Raw genomic sequence first — 27,790 nt, 5'->3', positions numbered from 1 at the left:
GGCGGCCCTGTCTTGGCAGGTTTGTTGTGGTCCCATGTTCTTTCCAGTCGAAAATTATGGATTTGATGGTGCTCCGGGTGATCATCAAAGATGTGGATATTTTTTTATAACCCAACCCTGACTTGTATTCCTCAATAACTTTGTCCCTGACATGTTTGGAGAGCTCCTTGGTCTTCATGGTGTGATGCCTCTTGCTTAGTGGTGTTGCAGCCTATGGGGCCTTTCAGAAAAGGTGTGTTTATACTGACGGATCAGGTGACACTTAGATTGCACACAGGTGGACTTCATTTCACTAATTATGAGGCTTCTGAAGGTAATTGGTTGCACCAGAACTTTTTAGGGGCTTCATAGCAAAGTGGGTGAATACATATGCACATTCCAATGTTCAGTTTTTATTTAAAAAAAATATTTTTTATATAAATATATTTTTCTCATTTCACTTCACCAACTTAGACTATTTTGTGCAGATCCATCACATACAATTCAGATTAAAAAACATTTAAATTACAGGTTGTAATGTAACAAAAATAGATAAAAAGCCAAGGGGGGTGAATACTTTTGCAAGGCTCTGTATTTAGTCAATAAAAGTGGAGTTCCAAACAGCCATACAATAAAAGAGGTGATAGTTTGTCTTCCACAATTGGATGATTTTGTCAGAAAATGGACCAAAATGTACTCTAGAATAATGGTATTGTAACAACTACAGGTTCTGATTTTGTTGGTCTCCATAAGAGCCATACTTGAAGTGTATTTGTCTTTAGGTTGGAACCATATGACTTTAGAAGCACCTCATGTCATAGACAGGAAAAATAATAGTTAATTCTGTGATACGATTTTTCTGAGGCTCAAAAATGTTACCCTGAGATGTTTTTATCAATAAGGCTGTGATGACTACACCACAAACATTCTGTTTCTTTAAAACAGCTTCTTTTCTGTACCTGGATAGACAGTCATAACATCAGGAGACTTCACTTTATTCCCAACAGGCACTCACAACAACACAGTCACTCAATTACTGGAACATGTTTCAAATGCAGTCAACACCTGAGATACCGAGCATAAAAAGTGTGCATGCTGTTAATATTTTTGCCTATAACAATGAAGAGTTGATGAATAAATAAAAATGCAACTGGAAGACTTTTTCCCCTAAAATATGATGACTTACAGCTACTCTGAATTTTGAAGAACATTTAACAAACTTACAAAACAAAAAAATCGGAACAGAATAAAGCAGCTGCTGTATGATTGTCAATAGTGCAGGTTGTGCTGTTATATAGTTGTTGTTCCTTTTACATACAACACATTAAAGACAGAAGACATTGCTGTACTGGATGTGCTACGAAAATAGGCGAGTCCCTGATGAAGACGTGAAGCCAGCACTGATATGTTTTCCTTCACTGAAGAAGGGCAAGCAGCGGGGTGAATGAACGGTGAATTACTGCTGGGATCTCTACACGAAAGCAGGGAATTTACTGTATGATATAACACTCTCTTTAAAAAATCTCAATACATTTTGTGAACTAAGCACACTTTCAGTTACATTGGACTAAAGATCTACCTGCAACCACCAAGTCTACAGCCATAGAAATGAAACCCACTGAGGCTGTAAAAAATGCATTACACACCAGTAAAACCATTTTGGAGGCTAATTTGTTCTGTTACATTCTAGATTTTAGTGGGGTTTAAATCCTACAGAATCAAAATGGTTTACAGTATCCAAAGTAAAACTCATGTGCTACAAGATTTAGCATCAGAGATATTGGAACTAATGCTCAGTCAGACGGAACTCATGAGCTTGTGGTTATGACAGGGGTCCTAATGTGTACACAATACATTTGCTGTTAAAGTTGTTCATTCGAAACAATGTGTCTTTGAAACATTTGAGTAAGCTAACAAGCATGTAAGGTAATGCAGTAAATGCAAATACATAATGACGTCAACCATCCATATATCTTTTTCTTGAAGATGCTAACCACAACCCAATTGGAAGGCAACATAAGCTTAGTCATGCTAATGTTAGCATAACATGTTTGATTATTATTGCATGATGACAGGCTAATATCAAATGCTAAAACCTAAATAATAAACAAATGCATGGTTAGCCTGGTCATGCTAATATTAGCAAGACCTCATTTAAACATTTCATTCTAACAGGTTTAAATATGTACCCTTGTCTGCTAACAGCTAATGTTTAATGTTGGTTAGCTAGGTATAGGAAAGTCAACCAATTTGAGTTTTGAGTTATCCAGTTCATATTTAGGGAACCAAAAAATGTGCCTTGGTGAAATAGATATTTTATTTATTCGAAATAAACTTAGCCTGCAAGATATAAATACTCTTAAGTCTAACTGAAAAAAACAAGTACCTAAAATGTTAGATACAGAACCCATGGGTTATCAGTCTGATATTTCAGAATTGAATTAGCCTTTGAGACCAATGCTGATTTCGAGAGAGGCCTCAGTAAATGATAGTACAGTTAGCAAATTGAGACATTGAAATTAAGTTGGAGTCAAGAGACGACTTCTGCAATCAGGTTCTTTAACAAGTAGCTGACTTAACAGCATTTATTTATTTAATAAAAACTAAATTGTCATCAGAAAATGGTTGATGACTTCAAAAATTGGAGGCAGGCAGTGCAGTTCTGCCTCTTTCACTCTCACAGACATTTTAGCTGCGTGCAAGCGAATCACGTTCAAAAATAATTGGTCAATAGTGCTCAAAATGCTCAGACTACAAACAGAAACCAGAATGCTTCCAATTACAACATTTTGGCATGTTGCCTCCAGATTCTGCATCCATACAGATGTCTGTTTATAAAAACAAAAATCCACGCATTTTTGTTGGTAATCAATTATTTTTCTCAACACATGGGACAATATTATCTGTTATAAAATGTGCTTATTTCACAAAATGTTTTGAGACTGGGATGACAAAGTCAGCTGGAGTTCAGTGAGAGTTCTCCCACACAGTGCAGCCAACACCCCTACTCCCAAACTAACTAAAGCTCCCTCTACTTGCAAAAATAAAAATAACAATGAAATTAATGTTATTATTGTAAGTGGACATTTGTTAAATTGTTATTTAATTCAGCCTCCGAGTAAGATCAGTCAGTTGGTCAACCATTCATCGGCTGCGACTTTTCTTCATATCCAGGCAGGAAGCTTTTTCCTGCCTCACTGCTGAGCCACCAGCTGTGTGAAGAGGCGGCAAAGAGAAAGCTTCCAGTATTTTAGCGGCACTGGTCTGAAATTTGTTCCTGCAGTCAGTAGAGGGGAAGGAGCACAGTATGATCAGGTTGGACAGAGTTCAGATTAGATGTCATTCTTGTGTCAGTGTCTCCCTCCAGTCAAAGGAGTGGTTTGGTCCGTGTGTGAGGGGGAGGATGGGAGGGTCCACTAACTGCCAAACCCCTGTGTCTCCCTGCTCCTCACAGGAACAAAAACCCAGGTAGGGGATCTAAGAGCAAGAACAAGAAGAAATGATGAGTTTGAGAAGAAGTTCAAAGAAATAAAGATGTTTTTGGATGAAGTAGCTTGATGTAAGAACTTTAGGTCAGGAAATGATCACTAAGATAAGTGGTTTTACCTCCTACTGTAATAACTGTAACTACATTTGTTATGACAACTTTTCAGTTTTTTTTATTGAACCCTTCTTTATTAACACAACCCTGCAGTGGCTCATTCGACATTTTGCACACGTTTTGCCATGTTGTGGCACGAAAAAAACAAGTTTCAGAATAAAAAAAGAAAAGATGTCTTTGTTAATTGTAGTTGAATTCTTTTGTGTGATTACATTTATTTGATATGGTGCATACATTTTCAAATATGGCCATTTCGGGGGCCACTTCTACTAGATATGATCCATATATTCCAACTTTTAGACATTTCTTACTTTACCAAGTACATCTACACATCTAAAGTTGCCTACTCTGCTCATTTACATTTTACATACAAATATATATATATATATATATAGCCTCTGAATGGTGATGTACTGTTCAATGAAAAAAAGGCAAAACAATTGTTAGTTTAACTGTTGTTTTCCATATGCATGCAAAATAATTGTATATGTCTACATTAAATAATGTGTATGGTATTTTCATTCATTTATCCAGCCAAGTTGGTCATTTATTTTCTATTCTAGTAACTGAAGGAACCAAATGGAGTAATGATCGATGGATAGGAAATGTATAAAAGCAAAAAATCTATTGAACAGACCTTTCGGACTACTTGGATGAAGTCCTTGGCGCTCTGTGGGCCGCGGCCCTGCAGCTGCCGTGTGCAAGCCTCTAAGGAAGAAGCGTGGGCTACAATCAGCACGTTGTTTCCTGCGGAGAGTGGAAACCCAGGCAGGATGGAACATCAGCAGTGGACAAACCCATGAGCATGCAAAACAATGAAGTATAAGGTTCCTTTCCCCGCAGGAGCTCGGCTGTGTGTTTCTCACCAGTGATTTTGCAGTCTGACATGATATCTTTGGTCACTTGGTAGCTCCGGCTCATGTAGTTTTCGTAAGGTTCGGACAAAGTGAGCTTGCTGACTGGGATCAGAGGTCTGCATCCAGACAAACACAGATATTTAGAAAACCACTGGTACATAAAAAAATATATATTTTGAAAAAATATTAAACTCGATGGACTTCGAATGGAAGTTGTTTGGAAAATACTGAATGTACTCTTTCAGGGGCAGAGGTGCACATGATAACGAAGGCCCAAGTGTATAACAGTACGACAGGATGTATGATTACCTAGAAGAGAAGCATGACACACTGTTTTAGGCATATGATAAGCTATGTGACAGCGATTAACATGATGATTCAGCCTGTATGAAGATAGGAATATGACAAGTGTGATAATTTCTGACGTGGGCCTTTGCTAATCTGAACAAAACATTGTATACTGCTTTGTACCGGTATTCCTCCGTCTTGTGCTTCACTTGCTGTATATAAGTAAGTGAAGCACACTTTTCGACAAACTAGTTGTACCATATGCTCTGTATGTGATGACTACTTCAATTCTTGCAAGGATTATAAATACATGTATCCTATTTTGAAACTCAAGCCGGTGACAAGGGAGATTCTATCAGAAGTGCACTGTGGATTGGGGCTGTTGTTTTCAGTTAGAAAGCTTCAGTTTAACAGCACTACATCTGCTGCATGTTGTGCATCTAAACTGCACAAACAAACCGTATATTACCTTATCTACATCTTTCATTTTTTCAATTTAAAGGTTATTTTGTGGGATTTTTGCCTATGTTTGATAGAACAGCTTAAAATACACCCAGATTCGAACCCAGGCGGGTAAAACTCAGTCTTTAGGACATGGGGTGCCTATCTACCAGGTGATCTACTGCCTATCAATTATTATTTTCTGACAAGCAAACATCTAGGCATGACTTGGTAAAACTGTGGGACGTTTAGCAGATGACACATTCTTTTACATGTCTAATGAACACAATATTTTAACCGTGTTAACTGTTTGCCTTGTTTGTATCACCTGTATGTTGTGTCCACACTGAAGTGGGCTGCAGCCAGGTCAGCGGGGGGGATCCATGCAGGCAGGGAGTTCCCCGAGACCCACTTGGTCCACTCAAAGAGCCCCGGCTCCACTCTCACCTTCAGCTTACTGTCCTGCTGCAGACCTGCTCACACACATACACCAACACAACTCTTTAGAGCTCATCTTCAAAGTGAAAAGGAAATCCAGGCACGCTTGGCTTCTTCTCTCACCTTTCAGGATGTTCTGTGCCGTCTGAACACATCGCAGAGAGGGAGAACAATACACAAAGTCGATCACTGTGTTGCTCTCTAACAGAGCCTCACCTGAGAAGAAGCACATATGAGCCACATTAAACAAAATGATTTATTCCCCTGTCAACATGTGTTTATTTACAACTATTTTAGTGACGTACCCACAAGTCGAGCCTGTGTGGATCCGATCACAGTGATGGGAGCGTCCATGTCGTAATCTCTCTGTCCCCCCCACAGCGGCAAACTGGGAGGCATGTTCAGATTGGAGCGTACATATCTACCTGCAGAACCACAGAGCACACATTCTCAACTGTAAGGCCATTTCTGTAAGGCAGTGAAAGGTAGGAATGTTTTTGACTTATTGTCTGCCTGCTGCTTCTCACCTTTACTGTCGGAGCAGAGGTTGAGCCAGTGTTTTCCGAACACTACGTCCATCCTCTCCCCGTGCCGACAGACGAAAAGTGTCCGCTTGGGCTGCCTAGAATGACTGCTACTTATCCGCAGGACCTGCAGGGAATAAAATGCATCAGTACATTGCTTTGTACAAATATTCAGGCGTTATGTTTGACAGGTGGCAGTGTAAAAGCACAGACTATAAATATGGATATAGAGAGGGGTAAGACATGCACTGTATACATACCACTCGGTTACCAAGGCACTTTTTTATTTTAAGATGTGATATCAAGCAGAACAATTCTGGTGATGCATTTCCTAAACTTAATCCTAATTGTTTTTTCTCTTGTCTTAAAGAGGCCCTATTATACTTTTTGAGGTTTTCCCTTTCCGGTAGTTTGTTACATTTGTGTGCATGTAAATGGTCTGCAAAGGCTAAACTCCCTGTGTATGTTATAGTGACCTCAATATGTCAGGTTTTGCCAGGATGACCTTTTTATATTCTTTTTTTCATAATTTCTGCCGTTAGGGGGAGCATGCACAAAAACAGAACAATAACAGTGATAAAGACTAACGTACCTGCATTGGATGACAGATGAGACTGAGGGTGGGGTTGTCTCCAGGACTGCTGTTCTCCTGACGTCGGCTGTCCAGCAGCCCGTCAAACATCCCTCTGTCCTTACTGCTCCTGTCACTTGGCCCACAGCTGAAGAAGGAATGGGAGCTGTGTGTGTGTGTGTGGGGGGGGGCAGAACATACACCCGTTATTCAGTGCAACAAGATCATTTATTTTTCTTGGAAATTATTTTTAAAGCTGATAGAACAGCCTAACATCTTTTTATTACCTGCATCTGTACATAACTTAATACTATTTAGTATTAAATAGTTTTTTTACATGCCCAGATAACATTCAGACTTTTCCTTTGATATTATTATCCCATTCCCGGGCTACAAATGTAATTATAACTTGTATTTTTTTAAATTGTATAACCTACACTGGCTCTAATACGCTACAATGTTTTTAAATAAATGTTCTACCATATGCTTTTTTGTAATCTTTTTATAGTGTTTGGATATTTAGGACCCTCTCCCGTGCCAGGCTGTCGTGCAATGCTCACCCGTGGAACACCCAGGTGTTGGACTCATCTGCCAGGCTGACGTAGTTCTCTGGCAGCAAGCCGGACAGCCCTGAGCCCAGCGAGGTCCCGTACACCCAGCCCTCGCTGGTACTGCTCTGATCCACTGGAGACATGAAGACAAAATCTCCGGGAACCAGCTCCAGCTCATCCTCGTTCTGAGGCGTGTAGGGGTACATCACCCGCAGCGTCTGCAGAGGAACTCATTAACTGACGTAGTGACATCTACCTCTTATAAATAGGCATCACTGACCTTGAAGTATGTATGGTTTTTAATATTACCCACCTCATGGTTTGCAAAACGAATGTCCCGGGAGAACAGGACTGCCAGCCAATCACAGCCCAGCTTAACTTCAATGCCCTTGGCCAGTTTCTCCAGTGATGGCAGGTGATTGGTGGGGAAGTTGTAGGCCAGAGTTACATGGAGCTGCTTCTTATGAGGCTCCACATGCACCTCTGGAGTTGGAAGATAATACGTTGTTGGATCAAGAAGTTTCAGTAAGGTGAGTAATAACCATCAGAGAGTAAAAGCAACAACGTTCAACATTTCCACATAAAATGTAAATGACATGCTCTGATCTTTACCAGAAACAGAAATATGACAGCGTGTTAGTGCCAACGCCACGGATCTAATCTGATTTGGCGCTGAACTGCCTGAAATACTCTTTGGCAGTCAGTCACATTTTCGCTTGTGTTTAAAAGAGAGTTACAACGACAGATGAGCGAGATCTTTAATAACCCGACACGAACGCCACCCTGACCGATCATTTACTGACACTGCTGGGGGAGACAGTCACTCACAACGCATCACACGGTCATGGCATAGTGATGAACTGAAGCTGAACTCTATACCAGCGGTGAAAAGAAACCAAGTATGTTAACTCAACCACTGTACTTAAATGCATTTTGTGGTGCTTGTACTTTACATGAGCGTTTCCTAAGGCTCTCAACTTCAACGTGGGAAATCAGGAAGTGATGGCGCAGTAGAGTTGTGAATGGCGACCAGAAAAAATCGTTAAATGTTTCTAAATGTTTCTATTTGTATAAAGCCATCATACTTGTCCACTCCCAAGAAAATAAGATCATTAAACACATACAAATATCCACGGATATGAGGCTTAGTTCTTCTAAAAAAAAGATTTATCCAGCAATAAACTCCGGAAAATAAAATCAATCCAAAAATCACTATTGTGATCGGGCAATCAAATGAAAATGAATAAATAAAAAATGTGTATATATATATATATATATATATATATATATACACAGTTTCTTTTAGATATGCTCTTCGTAAATGGCTCCATTGCTTCCTACCTGCCTTCCTGGCGGCCTCCGTGGTGAAGTCGGCGGCAAACTGCTTCAGGACATCGGCCACCGTCTCTTCCACGAAAAGGCCGATGAAGTTGGAGGAAGTGTAGAGCTCCAGAGGCAACGGGCTGGGGAATCGACCCCGCCACTGCTGGACGGAGGCCTGCAGGGCCTCGCACAGTGCTTCCACTTTGTGGTCTGCACACTGTGTGGAAGGGTTCGTGGGAAATTGAAAATGGAAAACAATTCTGTTTAAGTAATGGTTCTTTGTTGTGCAGACAGAGGTAAGTTATGGTAATGGTGCATGTCAGATGGAGGGGTAACACACAAGACGCAATCACAGTCCAATTGATATTAACTGACCAACTCACCATGAAGAACTGGCAGAGGGTGATGTGTGGGAAAATGTTGTGTGCTTTGTTTTTGCCACATGTGACACGGCTCTGCTGCCAGAAGTGTGAAAGCTGGTTCTGCAGGGGTCCGCTTGGACGCAGGTAGAGGACAAACTCCCTGGGCAGAGGGTCGTCCAAGAACGGGTCGTCCACATGAGAGAAGAGCCTGGGGGGAGAGGGACAGAGACTTTAGTTACTTTGAAGCTTCTATTGAGGTTTCCAAATGATGCTTTGGATGTCTGTCGTCATTTTTATTGGCGCCCTTGGTGTGAGGCAAGCAAGAGAGCAAAGGCTAAAATGCTAAAAATAAATTGATTGAAGCAGAATACTTTGTTGGATTTGTTATTTTTTAAAGATTTTTCTGGGCAACCAGTACCTTTATTGTTGAGACAGAATTGAAAGGGTGAGACAGAGGGGATGACGTGCCGCAAATGGTCCCAGTCCCAGTTTTAATTGGATTTTTAATTGAATTTTAGGCAATTATTTCATGGTGTTTTTTTTTTTATTAATACGTTTAGACTTTTATTCCTTACAACCCTTGGGAGATATTGCGAAAGTTCACACAAGTCTGAATCATTCATATGCAGCCACCACTGGAATCTAATTATACAATAGTGTCATACTTATATTATTATTCTATCCTTATCTTGCAGCTGCAGAAGTAGCAGTTTTAGACACAGTGAACATCAATAGGCATGCAAAATGCATTTGAAAGCATTTCAATGTCAATGTTATGAAAAAAACAAAACATTGAGGCTTCTGATTCTTCAGGACAGCTCTCGATAGGGGTGAATTTATTCAAGCACGAGCCACAGGTCTACTGTCCAGTTAGTAGAGTTCTTCTAATTTGGTATTGTTTTTATTAAATCTGTTGAGAGGAATCTAAAGAAACTATTAAATGTATCATTATTATTATTTGAAATCTTATTAATTGTTATATTTATTTGCCACTGAGAGAGCACTTCATTTCTGAAAGGTAACGGCTGTTCGAAATAGATGAATACAATCATTAATTGTCAATAACATACACAGGATATACTGTACCCTTTTGTACAGCAGAGGGCAGTATAACACACATTTCCCGTAACTTGGGATGGGTATACTGTATGTCAATGAACTATACATAAATGCAATATTTCCACTCACCAGTCACATGCTGCTTGCACACTCCGACCTCCTGTTGATACCAGAGCTTTCAGTCTGTAAAAGAGCAGGAAAAAAAACGTTATTTTTATTACATTACAGGTTGTTTAGCTGACACTTTAATCCAAAGCGCCCAACATTTACTTCAATTTCGAGACATGCCTACGAGAGCAATTCAGGGATAAGTATGTTGCCCAACGGTACTTTAAAATGTTATTTGCAGGATATTGATTTTTTTTTAACAACACTGAGAATGTTCATGTACATTTTAATCATCTGTAGACTGAAAATGTCCTTATTAATGGAGTATTTATAGCCAGCACTGCAGCAAGGAGAAATCTGGAGAAGATACTTCCATTTGAATGAGTTAATCATTGATCTTCTCAGGAGTCTGCCTCCTCAGGAGCTTTCTTGCAGATGGCAGATAAAAGAAAAAGTGTTGTGAATCCACACCTATGTGGAAACTCTGTGCACATTTAAAGAGGAAAATTAAGGCTTTAAAGATTTAAGGATTTAAAAAAGGTTTAAAGCTGTTGATGGAATACTGCCGCTCTAAATGGGTACAAACAAAATTATTGGAACAAAAATCTTTGTATATAATTGTTGGAGGTCTTAAAATTTGACAATGTGTAGAGTATGTTGTGGGCTATAAAAGCAATACATTACGATTTGATGATCATGTTCTGTTGGTTTGTCACCACGAGTCACAAGACCTGTTAATCTGAACATGTTAAGCAGTGCTTATTTAATACATTTAATAATACATTTGGTGAACTAGAAGGGCCTTTGCAGGGCGTAGAACTCCGCCAACGCGTTTCCATAAGTAAAACATAATATGTGTATCCACCCCGTGATTCGTATCCTCCCTCAAATGTAATTTACTCTTCCTTGGCACATGCTTCAATTTTCCACCAAGTTTTAGGAAAATCTGGCCAGTATTTTTTTCCATAACCTTGCTGACAACCCAACAAACCAAACCATACTTTGCAAAAGGTAACACTTCAGTTTTGTATTGCAATAAAACCATCCTATACCTATGCAACCAGAAGGACTTTTGGAGAGCACGATTTCCACAAGTAAACAATAATACATGTATTCACCCTTTGATTTGGATTCGCCCTGAAATTTGACCAATACTCTACCTCTCACCAAGTTTAATGTAAGTTAGGCCAGTGTTTCTCCATAATCTTGCTGCCAGACCAAAAAAACAAACCCTAACTTGGAGAAAGTAACAATTTAGCTTTGGATTGCTGTAAAACACACCTACTTCCATGTAAGAACACTTTCATTTGAGCAAGGATTTATATATTTTTTTCACTCCCACCTTTTAATCCCAAAGGTCAGAGTGTTTCTATGAGTCATGGTACATTTATGTCACCATGAGGAACAGAATACTGGCAACAAATTCTGGGGGAACCATATTGCAAAAAAATCAGAGGAAGCATTGAGTAGTACTTCTTTGAATACATTCGGCTTTTAAAGGTCTCCGCCAACGCCATTTCCATAAGTAAGAATTGATACTTGTATCCACCCTGTGATTCGGATTGACTGCAAAATTTGGCCTATGCTTCAATTTTCCCCAAGTTTATTAAAATTGGGCCAGTACTTTTCCAATAATCTTGCTGACAATCAAATAAACTGAACCGAAAATATAACTTCATAGGAGAAGGTAACAATTTAGTTTTGTGTTGCAGTAATTACATTTTCAGTATACAACGCTTTCATTTACGCAAGGTTTTTATATATTATTTCCATTCCTATATTTTAATGCAAAAGGTCAGAGTTTGTCAATGAGTGATGGTACATTTATGTCACCAAGATATGAGACGAACCAAATGTGAGTAACGCAGAATAATGACCAACTGGGGGCAGAACGGAATGGATTGCAAATTGGAGGAAGAGTTGAGTAATGATTCTTTAATTCATTTCATTATGAATTTGATCAAATAGAAAGGCTTTTGGAGAGCATAGAACTCCGCCAACGCCGTTTCCATCAGTGAAAAATTATACGGGTGATTCAGATTTGCCCTGAAATTTGGCCAACGCTCTACCCTGCCATCAAATGAAAATTGTGCCAATAGTTTTCCATAATCTTGCTGACAAACCAACAAACTGACCCGTAAAAAAAGATAGAGTCTGTGGAGAAGGAAGCTATTTAGTTTTGTATTGAAATAAAACACAGCATTTTCCACTGCCACCTCTTAATCTCAAAGGTCAGAGTTTAAATGAGTAATGATACATTCATGTCACCAAGATAAGAAGAATGCTGCATTTGGAGGAAGCGTCAGTTCTTCTCAGGTTCAGGGAAAGTGATACATAGCATGCGTAGGAGGACTCATGAAGGACTCCTCTTAACCATAACGTAAGACTCTCAGTTACTCAGGAAATACTTTGAAGTGTGTTCTGTTTTGAGTGAAGAACTTCAAACTGCATATTATTATTTTCTAAAAATGTGTTTACTATCTACTTTGAAGAACTGAAGAGAGTGATCAATCCGTCAGTCAGTCAAATAATTCTAATTACAATACTTGAAAAAACTCATTAAAAAAAAGAACAGAGGAAACACTGAACTGGCTTCAAACAGCGTTCCCAATTCAAGAAGATATTAAAGTCCTGATTTCACAAAACAAACAATGTTGCAACTAATGATGAAAACAGATGGCTCAATTTTCATTTTGCCATGGCAACTCCACGTGTTTTAATTTGCCAGGAAGCATTAAAAATGATGAAAGAAGCGGAGAGAATTATCCATTCATGCCTCCGTCCTTACCTCAGCAGCACTTGGAGGCACAGCTGATAAGCAGGAGGAGGAAAAGGCAGATCAGATTGTTCACATTAGAGCCGCAGAATCTAATTAGGTGCCACTCAGGAGATAAGAGCTTGTATATGCTAATGCGGTTTTCATCTCTCGGGGGCTAACAGCTTCCCTCAGCATGGCGTGAGATGTTGTTCCTGTGGGATGGGAAGTGTGGTGTGTGTGTGTGTGTATACAGAACAAGTGAATTTTAATATGGCACACACTCTTAACGACCTCTAAAATAAAAACCAAGCATACACACACAACTTCATACACTGGTGGAAGAGGTTACAACACACAGTGCCAATTTATTACCAAGAAGGACATTCACATGTTTAAGTATCTTGAGTTCAGTATCTTGCCCATGGAAACTTCTTTGTGTAGACTGCAGGGGATGGACATTTTTGAATGGCCAGAGATTATATCGGACTCGTATTTCCACGGAATCCCTGAGTTTAAGTTAAATCTTTAGACACAAGACTCAAATTACATCTACCAAGCAAAAAGATATCCGGCCTTTTTTCTACAACACCACCACAGAGAGCCCAGTAAGACGCCGTTTTGACCACAGCAGAGACATCAGAGTCAGCTCACTGGTGTGCGAACAGCGGCTTGGGTTGTGTGAAGCTGCTGTGTCCCACAGGTGTGGACCTACATACCATTGCATATGCGTGTGAGCGAATCAAAAGAAGGAAGAGAGAATGAGAAGCAGCGGCTGAAGGAAGCTGTTTAAGGAACCACTTCAACGCACACCCACACACCAGTAAACAGTACAACTAGAAAAAACAAAGAAAAACTTTGCCACATATACTAACAGCTGGATTAAATTTAGCAATAATCCATACCCATACCATATCTAACTCAGGGTCCTCAAAACCATGAGAAACAACTGGTTAGGGGAAGTAAGTCCTGTGATATGACGTATATCATGACATAAGTCATTGTGCAGGACAAACACAGTGTCCCATAATGTAGCTATTCGCCTATATTTTATTAAAATGTGTGCGTATGCCATAAATTCAATCATACATATAATTCATACTGCCTACAGAAACATATTCCTCCTTGATGTAGTTGCTTTATATCAATGGATAAACATCAACAAATGTGTCCTATGAAATATGCTGTTATGACCTCAAGCAGACAAGACCTAATCCTGGTTCCTATACTAGTATGTGTTTGAAGGGACTGTTCTTACCCTTCCCCAAGCCATTATTACAGGAGAAAAGTCAAAAGTGAAACAGTGTTTGCTCCAGTTAGCCGGTAACGTTAGCATGCCCTGTTATCTAGCTCAATACCCATAGCAACCGTACTACTGAGGCCTTCCAAGGCCAAGGAGAAATTCACACCTCATCATGTTGTGGGGTTACAAGTTGTGTAAAATTCACGACTAGACAAGCATACCCACTGTAGCATTTTGAACGGTGTGGAAATGGATCTGAATGCCTGAGGACTTTGGGCTAACATTAGCAGTTCTGTCATATTGTACAATTTAGTGAAGTGGATGCTCCCACAACCGTGTCAAAGTGATTCCATTATGCTATTATGTATGTAGTCATAAGGTGTATTTAAGATAAGATAAGATAAGATAAGATAAGATTCAACTTTATTGTCATTGCACAGAGTACAAGTACTAGGACAACGAAATGCGGTCTCTGCATTTGACCCATCCTAGTGTTAGGAGCAGTGGGCTGCCATTATGTACGGCGCCCGGGGAGCAGTGTAGGGAACGGTGCCTGGACACCACGGTAACAACTTGGTCTTTCGGGGACTTGAACTGGTGACCTTCCTGTTCCCAGGCCAAGCCCCTATGGACTTTGCCACCACCGCCCTAGCCTTTAAAAGGGTATTCCTTTAAGAAACACTCGGTCGTTAACATTACACATGGTTGAACTCAACCAACTCATGCAACTAATAACTTATGCTAGCTAGTTGTGGATACAGCTGATCTGATAGAAACCGTTTCAGCTATTTCAGTTCCGTTCCAGAGTAAAAAAAAATGTAATGCTGTTTAGTTACATTAAAGCAAATATATTCTAAAATGGAGATCAAAATATACATAGTGATGAGGAATTTCAACATACACTAAATGTTTCTTCATAACATAATGATCAAAACATTAATCCTTGTAAATATATAATAGAAAAGCCTTTAATATATTGTGTTTGAGGTTGTATATAAGTTAGCCTGGGCCCCAAAGGCAATCCTAAAGCTTGGAAGCTTCAACAAAGTAGAAAAATGCTAAGAAGCAGAAACTACAGCATTATTCATTGCACAATGGGTACAGGACAACATGTTTCAAAAGAAAATGTGTACAATGATCCAAGAAGTTACAGAAAACCCCACATTGACCAGATTTCTCTGCTCACTTCTCCAGCTTGAGTTACTACTCCACCCAGCAATACGGCAAAAATAAAAGTTAGGCAGAAATCTTTGCCTACTAAGAAAAAATGTGTGTGTCAAACACACTTCTGGGAAGCGGCTTGATGAACAGATGATTCACAATTGGTTATTTGTGGCTAACACGGCCCGTTATGTCTGGTGAACAGCATTCCTCAGTAAGACCTTCGCATGTGGTGGCAGAGGTGTTTCTCTGCATCAAGACTTGAATCACTTTCAATCACCTCCTTCTGACCTGTATGTCAGAGTAATGCAGAATTAAATCAGGCATTACGTTCACAGTCTAGAGTTGAATCAACAAAAACAGCCAGAAAACTACAAAAAATAAACTGATTGCAGCAAAGTCCAAAAATCCAGAGCTTGTAACAGCAACTCCTGCTCGAAAGCAAACAAATGTCACTAGATTTATAGGTAGAATCAGCCAAAGTTCCCTTACAACACTGTGTGACACTGAGCAAGTACTACAACTATTATTGTGTTCCCCTAATTCCTGCTAAATGAAGCATAACCAGTGAGCGAATCTTAATGCCACATCACTTTTTTACATTGGGACGCGTGGTATTTCATAACTTGACTCAATTAATAAATCATCCAAGGATCAAAGGTGCAATATATCACATATTGTGGTTCTTAACTCCATGGCTGTTTGCTACTGATGTATTGTGTGAAATATTATGTAAACCTCAAGGATAAGCAAAGTGTTAGCAAATATGAACTATTCAGGATTAAAATGTGGAATAAAGAGATACTTTAACAGTTTTGTATTAGCATTCATGAATGTAGGGGACTTGTAACAACACATTTAAAAAGGATGATCAAAAGACCTTCGAAGGCTGGTTAGGGTCCTCATTTTTCAGATTTTACAACCCCAGTATGTCGTGTAGTTGTTCATTCTCAAGCCTAATTCGAGATGAGCCTGATGACATCATCCACTCTACTCGACTTAACTAATCTCCACAGACACAGGAGACATTATGAAACTGCTCTTAATGATGAAGTGGTATTCTCCACGGTGGGTAAACTGACCTTTTCCATGTCAAATAGTTGTTTAAAGTCTTGAGTTCATTTATTAGATTTTTAAAATAACATTTTTTTTAGCTGATATTACCCCGAGAAGATGTTAAAAACTATGTGATTCATAAGTTAAGTTGGATGGAGTTTATTTTTACTTCCAGTTTTAATTTTACAGCCTTGTTTTCTGCTTTTAAAACAGAACTGTTCATGACGTGATTATTTGTATCTGACTGACCTATGCTCATCACGATTCAGAGGGTTACTGTTGTGTGGGGGATTAGTTATAAATAAAGGCCCTGATACACCGAAAAAAAAAAACCCATTTAACTTGTTTTGATGGAGCCAGCTGCTAATTTTCATATTACCTTGTGTCGGCCAAAAAGGCGCACTTGAACACACAGCAAAGACACCTATGTTCTGCCCCTTCGTGAATGGAAATTAATCTCCATAGTAGCAGGTGGCGAGTATTAGAATCAGATGAGATGAAGGTTAAAAATGAGAAGATTAAGCCGCTACAATTTCTTATGTTTTTACGGGACACACACAACAACATGGTCAACCGGTCGAGAGGTCTTACTTCACCAATGTTCAATAATCGTCTTGGTGTGTCAAGGCCCTTAGAAAACAACTGTAGCTGAATAAAACAGGATGGAAACCCAAATTAGATTTTTCTCCATTTTGTAGCTGTTTCGGAATCATGGCCGTAAAATAACCACAACAGAAAAAAGCTGTCAAAACATATCTTTTTGGACTCCCAAACACATCCCACATTTCCTTCCTCTGCTGTTGCCTTTCAAGGTTTCCATAGCCGTGGGTGGTTTGTTTCATAAGGCGGCGAGCCCTGAGTTAAATTGAAATGCCGATTAGAGGCTTGTGGCAACCCGAGGAGGATCCCATGTAAACACAGCAAGGAGCTTTCTTTGGAACTAACTCATTTCAGTTTGAATCATGAAAGAAATCAAAGCTCATGTGTTTGGAGAGCTGATGGTAGAGCAGACTGTCTTGAGGTTTGTTGATCAAAGTGCTCACAAAGGTCTGGTGGGAACAGAGAGCAGCCTTGCTAAAGCCTCAAAGGCCAGCTACTCTCCACTCCCTCCGTCTTAATGATGACGGTGCAGCTCTGCACCATCGCTCCCCACCCTCCACACTGCTCAGTTTAATGCCGCGGAGAAGATGTCAGTGGCTTCAAGCAGTCACAGAAGAAAATGAAACCGTCTACAGACATATCTTCAGAACCATGACTTCTTTATGGCCTTGTCCCTTCTTTGCAGAGAAACTGGGTCTCTGGAAAGCATTGGAGGGACATTGAAATGGGATTAAAAAAGGCCTCCAGTTGTTCTGTTTTTTGCTGCTTTTAATTCTTGATTTTTCTTGTTTGTTAGAAGACTGGTGGTCCAAATCCAGCTTCCTAAAGAAAAAAGAGCTTCACTTTTACTTAAGCTACAAATTACGCAGCAGAAAAGGACTGCAAGTGAAGATCACACATGACACCTAAAAGAAAATGAATTTTACTTTAAAGAAAAATAGAACTGGTCAGTGTAACACGCTGGGGTGTAATCATCTTGGCAATAAGAAGATATTGTGGAAAAACGGTTTCCATGACGGCTAATACCGAACTGCTAACCTTAAATAACTGGCCTTCAAACAACTCCGACACTTGCTATCCAGATGTATTTGTTATTTTATAAATATTGAAGTCCTGACCCCTCCCCCAAATGCTGACCCCCCCACATAAACGTCTGTTTTTGTTTTTAACTATTTGAAAATATAGACACAAAAACTGAATTTTTCCCCCTAAAAATTCACATTTATATATTTATTTATGTTTTTGCGTAATTATTTTTATTTATTAGCCTAAAAATATTAAAAGTTAAATGTATTGAGTAAAATATACACTTCAATCATAAATGTAATACCAGAAAACCCATAATTCTGACAATCGTTGAATCATTTAAGACCCTTTTCTAACAAATATGTCACTTTGCAGAGAATTCCCCTCCTAAATGTGTTCTTTCTTCATATATTTGAGTGTTTGAAATTGTATCTGAACATGTCACAACAGAAGTAGGATTTTCTTTCTCCCAATAATTGAGTCTTAATCTACTAAAAAGAAATCAGCACTACAGTATGTATTTCTCAAATTCTGGTGGTGTCCACTCCCTGTATCCCCGTGATAATACGACTGCTCTACAGCTGTTTCCCTGCCTAACAGCCCCGACAGACACTATTCGAGGCTCTCCACCTGTGAGTGGACAGCACAGTGTGGGCTGAGAACTCACTCAATGAAAGCTCTTTGTAGGAAAATGTCCCTTGATGATTTTTTTCCTCCTATCTGTAATGAAAACAGAGGAAAACAAGCTGTTGAGTGCTGCATTGGTTTTTCCTCAGCTTCCCCTAGAGCTGATGGATCCACTCAATGGTCCAACTCTTAAACATTACCTCACATGCATGCATCACACCAATCTGAAAAATACTTCTACTTCAGCTAAACAACAGCTCTTTACACTTTTGTCACCTATTTAACCTACAGAGTTATGTTATTATCTTAAAAGCATTTATTGTGAGAAAACCACTCGCTGTTCCTCGCCCACAGAGATGTTAAAGTAAATGTTCCAACCGTAGAGAGATCCTCTGTTTAAAGCGAGACAGGAAGAGAAACAGACAAGGCTGCGAGCAACACGCCCACGCAACACAACACGGCTCAGACCTATACATCGTGCAGCACACAACGTTTAAAACTGCTAAACTAAGTACATTTCAGCATGCCAAAAAAACACAATAACACATTCATCAGAAACAACTTTATAGAGGAGTTCAAGACGCATTGATCTGAAGAACTATAGCAAAGAGAAGTGGGGATAGTAACTTGTCCATTTGAGTGTTCATGGCACTAATGTCTGCTAATACTAGTCACAGATGATAAGAAATTATGAAAAGTAAAGGTCCATATTGTGTATGTACTGCTCACTCTGTGAAATGAACACATGTAGGATCAGGATATCCCTCCAGATGCTTTTTATTCATATACAGCCCTTGAAAAAATTAAGACACCACTCCAAATGTTTCTTAAATCTTTATCTCTACATGTATGGCAGCCATTCCAGTGTCTGTTGAATTCCAATACAGAGAAATGTTGTCACTACTTTATAAAATACAATACAAATCATCATGTAACTCAAAGACATGTCTATAAATAGTAAAACCGGATAAAACTGATAATATGTTCACTCCATGCGTTTTTGGTTTTTTTGCACGCGGGGAAAAGAGTCTAAGTCTGGATTCGAACCTGATTCAAATAGCTGTCAGCTCTACCCACTGAGCTATACATAATATGTTTTGCTGATCTGTCCTGTGAGAGGGACCTCTTTCTGATATTGCTTGCATTTTCGTGGGAGTTTGTCCTTATCCGAAATTGTAGTCTTACATTACATGTCTTTACAGGTGTTTAATGGAAGTGGTTACCTGGATAAATATTGTTGTACAGCATACAGTGCAGGGTTTTGTCTTAACCGGGTAAGATGGGCGCTGCACCCTCTTACTTTCAACGTGCGCCCCTCATACCAAAATGCAGATTTTCCCCGTGAAATTTACAAGTAAAAAAAATATTTCAGTTAGTCAAAAAACGTATAATTACTCAAAGAAATATGAAAATCGGGTCAAATTCGCAACAGCAACAGACAGCTACGTTTTCCGATGTCCTGTTGTTGTTTACGTCCGCCATCTTGTATACAGGCCTCATGTTCTTGCGATAATTTATGTATCTTATACACAATATCAGTGCCCTCATACGTTTCCTAGAATAAGCCCTGTAGTGCATATCAAGAGAAGCCGGATGTAACTCTGATATAACGATAGGTTTGCTCAACTCTCCGGCTAGCATGGAACGTGAAAGCTCTCCTCTTCTTTGTTATGCATTGCGTGGAAAAGATGTGACAAAAAGTTGCTCCTCTATGTCAATTGATTTTACAATAAAACTATTAGCTTTTTTATATTTCAAATCATTTGTAAATTGCGTAAGTTGTAAATGTTTTCACTGTGTTAAAAGACACTCACTTTGAGTTCTGGTAACTTGAATGGGAACATGTTTGATATTGTAGTATCCTAAATGAGTAATCTACCTCTTGATGATATATTATTTCCATTCATTATTCAATTAGATATTACAGATCCAGCATATCTTATGTAGTGGGGCTTTGTTTTATCATGAATTACCATGACTCAATGTTCAATGAGAAAAGAAAACCCCTACTATCGAAACAAGGGAACCCTTTTGGGCCCACATCTTTAGTCATTTATTTTCCGTACCATAGTAGGCTACTATCCTCCAAAGCGTTCCAAATTTACTGGAAGAAAAAAACGGTGACATTTAGCGAGTCAGAGATGTGTCATAAAGTCCTGTGAAATAAAAATGGTAAAAAAGCTAGAAATCCTTTATAGTAGTGTATTTTGGTGATCCCTTTGTAAAGTCTTAAAGGGTAACTCCGCTTTCTCACCAACATGTTTGAAGGTGTTGGGGAGTTCTACTGCGTACGTCATAAAGAAGTCTTTAATGTTTCTAGAGGAAGTTGTGTGAAGGCAAAAGGACTACAAGTTTGAAAAAGATTAACATATCTTTGGAAATTAGCTTCAAGCTCCCCAAAAAGCCAGTACATTGCAGGTTTTACAAGGTGGTATGTAATAGTGTTGGTAGTTAAATGTATACATTGTAATAACATACAGTGGGGCAAAAAAGTATTTAGTCAGCCACCAATTGTGCAAGTTCTCCCATTTAAAAACATGAGAGAGGCCTGTAATTTTTATCATAGGTATACCTCAACTATGAGAGACAAAATGAGAAAAAAAAATCCAGAAAATCACATTGTAGGATTTTTAAAGAATTTATTGGTAAACTCCTCGGTAAAATAAGTATTTGGTCACCTACAAACAAGCAAGATTTCTGGCTCTCACAGACCTGTAACTTCTTCTTTAAGAGGCTCCTCTGTCCTCCACTCGTTACCTGTATTAATGGCACCTTTTTGAACTCGTTATCAGTATAAAAGACACCTGTCCACAACCTCAAACAGTCATACTCCAAACTCCACTATGGCCAAGACCAAAGAGCTGTCAAAGGAGACCAGAGACAAAATTGTAGACCTGCACCAGGCTGGGAAAACTGAATCTGCAATAGGTAAGCAGCTTGGTGTGAAGAAATCAACTGTGGGAGCAATTATTAGAAAATGGAAGACATACAAGACCACTGCTAATCTCCCTCGATCTGGGGCTCCACGCAAGATCTCACCCCGTGGGGTCAAAATGATCACAAGAACGGTGAGCAAAAATCCCACAACCACACGGGGGGACCTAGTGAATGACCTGCAGAGAGCTGGGACCAAAGTAACAGAGGCTACCATCAGTAACACACTACACCGCCAGGGACTTAAATCCTGCAGTTCCAGACGTGTCCCCCTGCTTAAGCCAGTACATGTCCAGGCCCGTCTGAAGTTTGCTAGAGGGCATTTGGATGATCCAGAAGAGGATTGGGAGAATGTCATATGGTCAGATGAAACCAAAATAGAACTTTTTGGTAAAAACTCAACTGGTCGTGTTTGGAGGAGAAAGAATGCAGAGTTGCATCCAAAGAACACCATACCTACTGTGAAGCATGGGGGTGGAAACATCATGCTTTGGGGCTGTTTTTCTGCAAAGGGACCAGGACGACTCATCCGTGTAAAGGAAAGAATGAATGGGGCCATGTATCGTGAGATTTTGAGTGAAAACCTCCTTCCATCAGCAAGGGCACTGAAGATGAAGCGTGGCTGGGCATGACAATGATCCCAAACACACCGCCAGGGCAACGAAGGAGTGGCTTCGTAAGAAGCATTTCAAGGTCCTGGAGTGGCCTAGCCAGTCTCCAGATCTCAACCCCATAGAAAATCTTTGGAGGGAGTCGAAAGTCCGTGTTGCCCAGCGACAGCCCCAAAACATCACTGCTTTAGAGGAGATCTGCATGGAGGAATGGGCCAAAATACCAGCAACAGTGTGTGAAAACCTTGTGAAGACTTACAGAAAACGTTTGACCTCTGTCATTGCCAACAAAGGGTATATAACAAAGTATTGAGATGAACTTTTGTTATTGACCAAATACTTATTTTCCACAATCATTTGAAAATAATTCTTTAAAAATCCTACAATGTGATTTTCTGGATTTTTTTTTCTCATTCTGTCTCTCATAGTTGAGGTATACCTATGATAAAAAATACAGGCCTCTCTCATCTTTTTAAATGGGAGAACTTGCACAATTGGTGGCTGACTAAATACTTTTTTGCCCCACTGTATATGCAGTGGAGCATTATCGCACACAAAAACTATTTGTTCTTCTATAGTGCTTGAGACTTATCTCACCCATCCTGATTCACACCATAAGGTCATTTCACGACAGAGCTGAGTGTGTCATGTCTTTTTTAAAACACAGTATTACCAAGGGACTTCATGCTGTGTAGTGAAAAGACATGACACACTCCTTCATTTGGACATTAAGTACTGCCAACATTTTCATTTATAACTGCCAACACACCCTCCATAATTCATGAATGGCACTAAAAAAATCACCAACCAACCCCAAAATCATAGAGATGCTGATGCTATCAATGTTATCACATGACCTCAGTGTTATGCGAAATATAGTAGCTTATATGCGGCAGGATCTTTGATTGACAAATTAAAGAGCTGGCTGAAATCATTACCAATTATTACACTTAATTGAACCCAATTCTGATTGGTCAATATAGACAACCGGCTCACCCTGTCACGATTCCGTTTGCATTAGTGACGCTTTTATCCAACGCAACTAACATACATTTCAATACCGTCTACATGCTTATGGGGGCAGTTTGGGGTTAAGAATATTGCCCAAGGACAGTTTGAGAGGTTGACTGCTGGTGCTGGGGATCAAACCACTGACTGTCTGATTAGTAGACACCCATTTCCCTGCACCAAACTGCAAAAATCAGTTCTATGATAGAGGTTTATGTTCTGAAATTAAATCAGCTTGGGATGTTTGAGGCAGCAACACTTGTCTGTCTTCTGTTTCATAAAGCAGCAGTCAGTGGGCAGCAGTTCACTTCCACAAGAGCATATCAAAGTGACAAGGACAAAAAATATGACAAGGTGTTGTGGCATGTTGTGCTTTTTACTGTTGTTTCAGTATTCACTGGGAGCAGTTTAGCTGGATTGTTGAACAGCAGTTGCCGGGGCCAGTTGTCCTTATTTAAACTCCCATGCACACATGTGGAAATAGGAGCTGACACCACCAACTGCTCTGACACATGTCTTTCTCTAGCTGATACACTGGGCTGATACCAGCCTTTGAATTTCAAAATGTATCATAACACCCTCTGCTAGAAGCCTTTGACCTTTTACCAAATGAAATACACATAAATATATTTCACTGATAATTAAATGCGTTGTTGGTCTCATGCTGTTTATCAGCTGTACAGAAATGGGCCCACCCATGTGAAAGGAAACACACACACACACACACACACACACACACACACACACACACACACACATACATACACACAAACACACACACACACACACACACACACACACACACACACACACACACACACACACACACACACACACACACACACACACACACACACACACACACACACACACACACACTACCCACGCGCGGGAAGCCTCGCTCAGCTACGCAGTTCTGTCACTGTGGGAAATCCCATGGCTCTATTTCCTCTAACTGCATGCATCCTTACACTTCCTGTTTACACACACACATTCGCAAAGAGGCACACATTCACATCGACCACACACACAAGCACACTGTAGAGACTTGAACATGTATATAAACACGTAAAGAGAAACGGGTCACCACAGTATCCATAGAGGTAAAAACCACAGGCTCTGCGTCTCTGTGTATTTTATAACACAGCGGCTTCAAATCTGTCCAGCTAGTCCAACACAGAAAAAAGCTGCATGTGTCCATGAGTTGTAAGCAGTTACATCAAAGACAGATTTTTTTCTGAAAAGGTCAAACAATCCAGGATTTCACAAGAAAAAGTCAGAAAAATAAACAAAGCTGCTTGGTCTTTTCTGCCACTACAAAGTCGCACTAGTGTCAATAATTCTTGTTTGTGTTCATGCTATTTCTGTCACTCTTCATGTGTAAAGCCTGATACAAACTATATGAAAATGGGCACTGTTATCCCCATGGAGTGGTGGTGCAGTGATGACGTGTTTTTTAAGACAACCAAGGAGTTACCATCACAAGGGTTCACTTGAAAAATCAATTGGATGCTGAAATATTCCAGCAAATATGATCTGCGGCAAACACACGTTTATGTTTTAACATGTTTTGTTGAGCAGGATAATCCCCATATGTTAACAGCATTTTTTAAGCATAACTACAAATGCCAGAGGTCAAAAGGTAACATGAGACTATAAACAAACTACATCACGGTCCCGCTAAGCTAAAGGAGGCAAATATCGTTTATTAGTGTCACTTACTCATTGTGTTAGCAACGTTGGTTTTAAAACAAATCGGAGCTTTAGACATTCAGGAGTGTGGTATTCACTGAAATATTTTATGTCATAGACCAAGATTAAAATCTTGTAAGCATGTCTTTACCATAGACCTTATTTTAGGCTTCTAACCACAGACACGTTCATAAAAAGGTTTCCTTCAGCAGCAGTGGCAAAATGCTAACTCATTTCTAGGTTTAAGAAATACTCCATATTCAAAGAAAATTGTATCTCCTCTGTGTGTTATGGAGTGTGGCTGCTCAGAACAGCTATAATCACTTTTGATTTCCCAGGTGGTCGGACAACAAGAGTCAATCTGGACTAAAATCCTCCAAAAAAGTAATTTTACGGACGGGTCAGAGTTTGCAGACTCGGCCCAGCTCCATATGGAAGCACAAAGACCTTTTCTTAACCACATATGCCAGAGTACTCCAAACACCTGCAACCACACCTTCATGAAGAAAGTTCCCTTTTTAGAATCTGAGAGGGTCTCTGACTTCATAACTACAGATTTAAAAAAAAAAAATGTAATAAACGTATCTAGCCTATTAAGAGAAGAATCTTTTAAAAGATGCACATTTTCATTTGAAGTTGTTATTATGGTCACTAGCCTCAGCACTTAAAGAAGCAATTCTGCCTCACTTTACCTCCAGTTCCCGTGAACTACAGTTATTTTCTATCCTGATACTACAGGAATTGTGTATGTTGTTTTCCCAGGCAATGGTTAGAAAATCATCACATCTTAAAAAGCATCAATAGTGAACTACACTGTATATGTTCTGCCCAAAACAACTTGTTGGACCTAAATCTATTAGTATATTTGAACCTGAACACGTGTAGTTTGGATTATGTATTTCTCCTAGCCTGAAAGGAGAGATTGAAGCAAATAAGCTAAACTTTCGAAATTGAGCAGTGCATTTATTTGCATACAAATAAGGCTCTACAAATACGGTATTGTTCAGTTGTAAAACGTTGTACTGTACTACAGCCCTGCCTGCAGCCCGACACGCTGCAGAGACCTGCCTCTGCAGAGACCTGCCTGTGCAGAGTGTTTGATAGTGTGCTGGTGAATGGAGCTTTCTCAAGGATGTTCCTAAGCTGCTTTAGTGGCTCTGATCGTATTGGCACAAGTTTGTGTTTGTTCTCTTCTTTGTTCCTAAACTCAGCCAGCATTGTGATGTGTGTGGCGGATGAGGAGAATTTCCGTCACAATAATAGAACCGATAATGTTTTTCCTGTGTTACTGTACATTGTTTCAGGGAGTCTGCAGCTGAACAAAAGCACAGACGTATATATACAGTGCACTTCAGCAAAGTTCCCCACTGAGGTATTTTTGGATTTAAGCTGCTGTTTATATTTTGTGCCAACTCGCTACAATTTTAAATATGCAGAGCTTTTTCTGCAGGAGTTTCCTTTTTGCCTCCTTGAAAGCATTTTCAGGCTGGAAAGTTGGCACAAACACTGATACCATGAAGCACTATGAACAAATTAAATCATGGATGCATTCAAATGATGGTGCATTTCTGCATGGATGCTTGAATCTATCATACAGGGATGCGGACCGATTTACCCTTTACACGACGGGCCAGTTGTTTCAATATGAATTCATACAATTCACACAAGAACCAATACCATAGTTCTACATACAAATGTTGCCAGTGTGGTGCAGTGATGATGTATATTTGTAGGCCGACCCGGAAGTAAGCTTCGCAAAGGTCGACAAATAGGAATGGGAATTTCCCATTGAAAGTAAAAAGCTAATGCTAGGCTATGAACAAACTGAAAAACGGTTGCCTATGAAGTCACTCGTTTTCAACCACCTTTTTTATGACACATAGAAGCTACAGACATTCACGAGTGAGGTAATCACTGAGGTACTTTAAGTCGGAGAGCAACCTGTGAAAATCTCATTGGCTTGTTTCAACCACATACCTTTTTTCAAGCTTCTAACCACAAACAAGTTCCAAAAAACATTGACTTCAAGATAAAGGTAGTAGAAAAATGTGTTGGTTCTTTTTTTTAATTTCCAGGTTTTAGGCCTTGCACAATTCTATCAGCTTTTAATATGAATTTACCCTGTGAAGGAAGTGTTTATTACAGATTAATCTGCAATTTCTTTCATCCAAATGCAGAAATAAATGTTCCTTTACAGTATGTTTTTGCTGTTGTGATGTTCAATTACATTGGTTAGATGGCTACTAATATCCAATTGATGAATTTGATGTGATGTTGTATATTGTGGTCAGTTGAGAGGAAGTTAAGTCTTTGTAGACATTTAGATGTGAGGATGCTGTTGTAAGATAGCTAGCTAGTTAGCAGCTTTATTGTTTGCAAAAGAAAATCGTTACGGACTGCTCAATTAATGAAATGAATAGATGGCTTATTTTTCTTATTCAATACATTAAATAAATATTTAATAAAACTAACCTGTATCATTTTTATTAATTTAGTGCTGTGTTGACCTGGAGCAACCTCAATTGCAGCTAGTCCTGCGACTTCCGCTACAGACCCAAGATGGCAGTCGTGGAGAGTTGTAAGAGCCAAACAATCCACTCGTAACCTTTTGACTGTTATTAGTGAACCACCATGGTACTCTTGGTGCATTTTACCATACTTTGCTATAGGACATTGTCGCCATGTAAGTATAAAAGTATGCTAACTGAGTAAAGCAGTATTTTGCTTAAAAATTATATATAGCAGGCTAACTAGCTAGTCCGGATTGTATGTTAGGCATCAAATTCAGCGCCAAGGTAATGCAAAAAAAAGACAAAACTGCAGCGCAGCATTCCTATGTTGATTAAGAGGATTAATAAGGATTTTCTAGGTGATATAAGATGTTTCGAAGCTTGAATCTATTTGGTACAGCAATAACACATTTCTTAAAAAACATGAAAGTATGACCTAAGGTAGTATTTGTTGCAGGGCTCTTG

At 39.4% G+C, this 27,790-nt stretch overlaps 1 protein-coding gene across 1 annotated transcript in view; it reads right to left on the bottom strand.

The window, feature by feature from the left end:
- Positions 1–958: 958 nt before the first annotated feature.
- The window catches only part of ubash3bb (ubiquitin associated and SH3 domain containing Bb), a 43,585-nt gene continuing 16,753 nt past the window's right edge, over positions 959–27,790 (bottom strand). Inside the window, exons 2-14 of the mRNA XM_063907479.1 lie at positions 10,124–10,177; positions 8,957–9,143; positions 8,592–8,790; positions 7,564–7,733; positions 7,260–7,468; positions 6,721–6,865; positions 6,132–6,255; positions 5,910–6,029; positions 5,728–5,820; positions 5,495–5,639; positions 4,447–4,553; positions 4,218–4,327; positions 959–3,456 (exon numbers count right to left, since the gene is read on the bottom strand). Of these exons, the coding sequence (XP_063763549.1) occupies positions 3,319–3,456; positions 4,218–4,327; positions 4,447–4,553; positions 5,495–5,639; positions 5,728–5,820; positions 5,910–6,029; positions 6,132–6,255; positions 6,721–6,865; positions 7,260–7,468; positions 7,564–7,733; positions 8,592–8,790; positions 8,957–9,143; positions 10,124–10,177 (1,801 nt within the window). The 3' untranslated portion in view covers positions 959–3,318. The remainder of the gene's footprint in view (positions 3,457–4,217; positions 4,328–4,446; positions 4,554–5,494; positions 5,640–5,727; positions 5,821–5,909; positions 6,030–6,131; positions 6,256–6,720; positions 6,866–7,259; positions 7,469–7,563; positions 7,734–8,591; positions 8,791–8,956; positions 9,144–10,123; positions 10,178–27,790) is intronic.

The sequence above is a fragment of the Eleginops maclovinus genome, chromosome 18 (assembly GCF_036324505.1).
Source record: "Eleginops maclovinus isolate JMC-PN-2008 ecotype Puerto Natales chromosome 18, JC_Emac_rtc_rv5, whole genome shotgun sequence".
Classification (NCBI taxonomy): Eukaryota; Metazoa; Chordata; class Actinopteri; order Perciformes; family Eleginopidae; genus Eleginops; species Eleginops maclovinus.
Note: the sequence above shows the minus strand (reverse complement) of the source record. Positions and strands in the feature narration are given on the sequence as shown.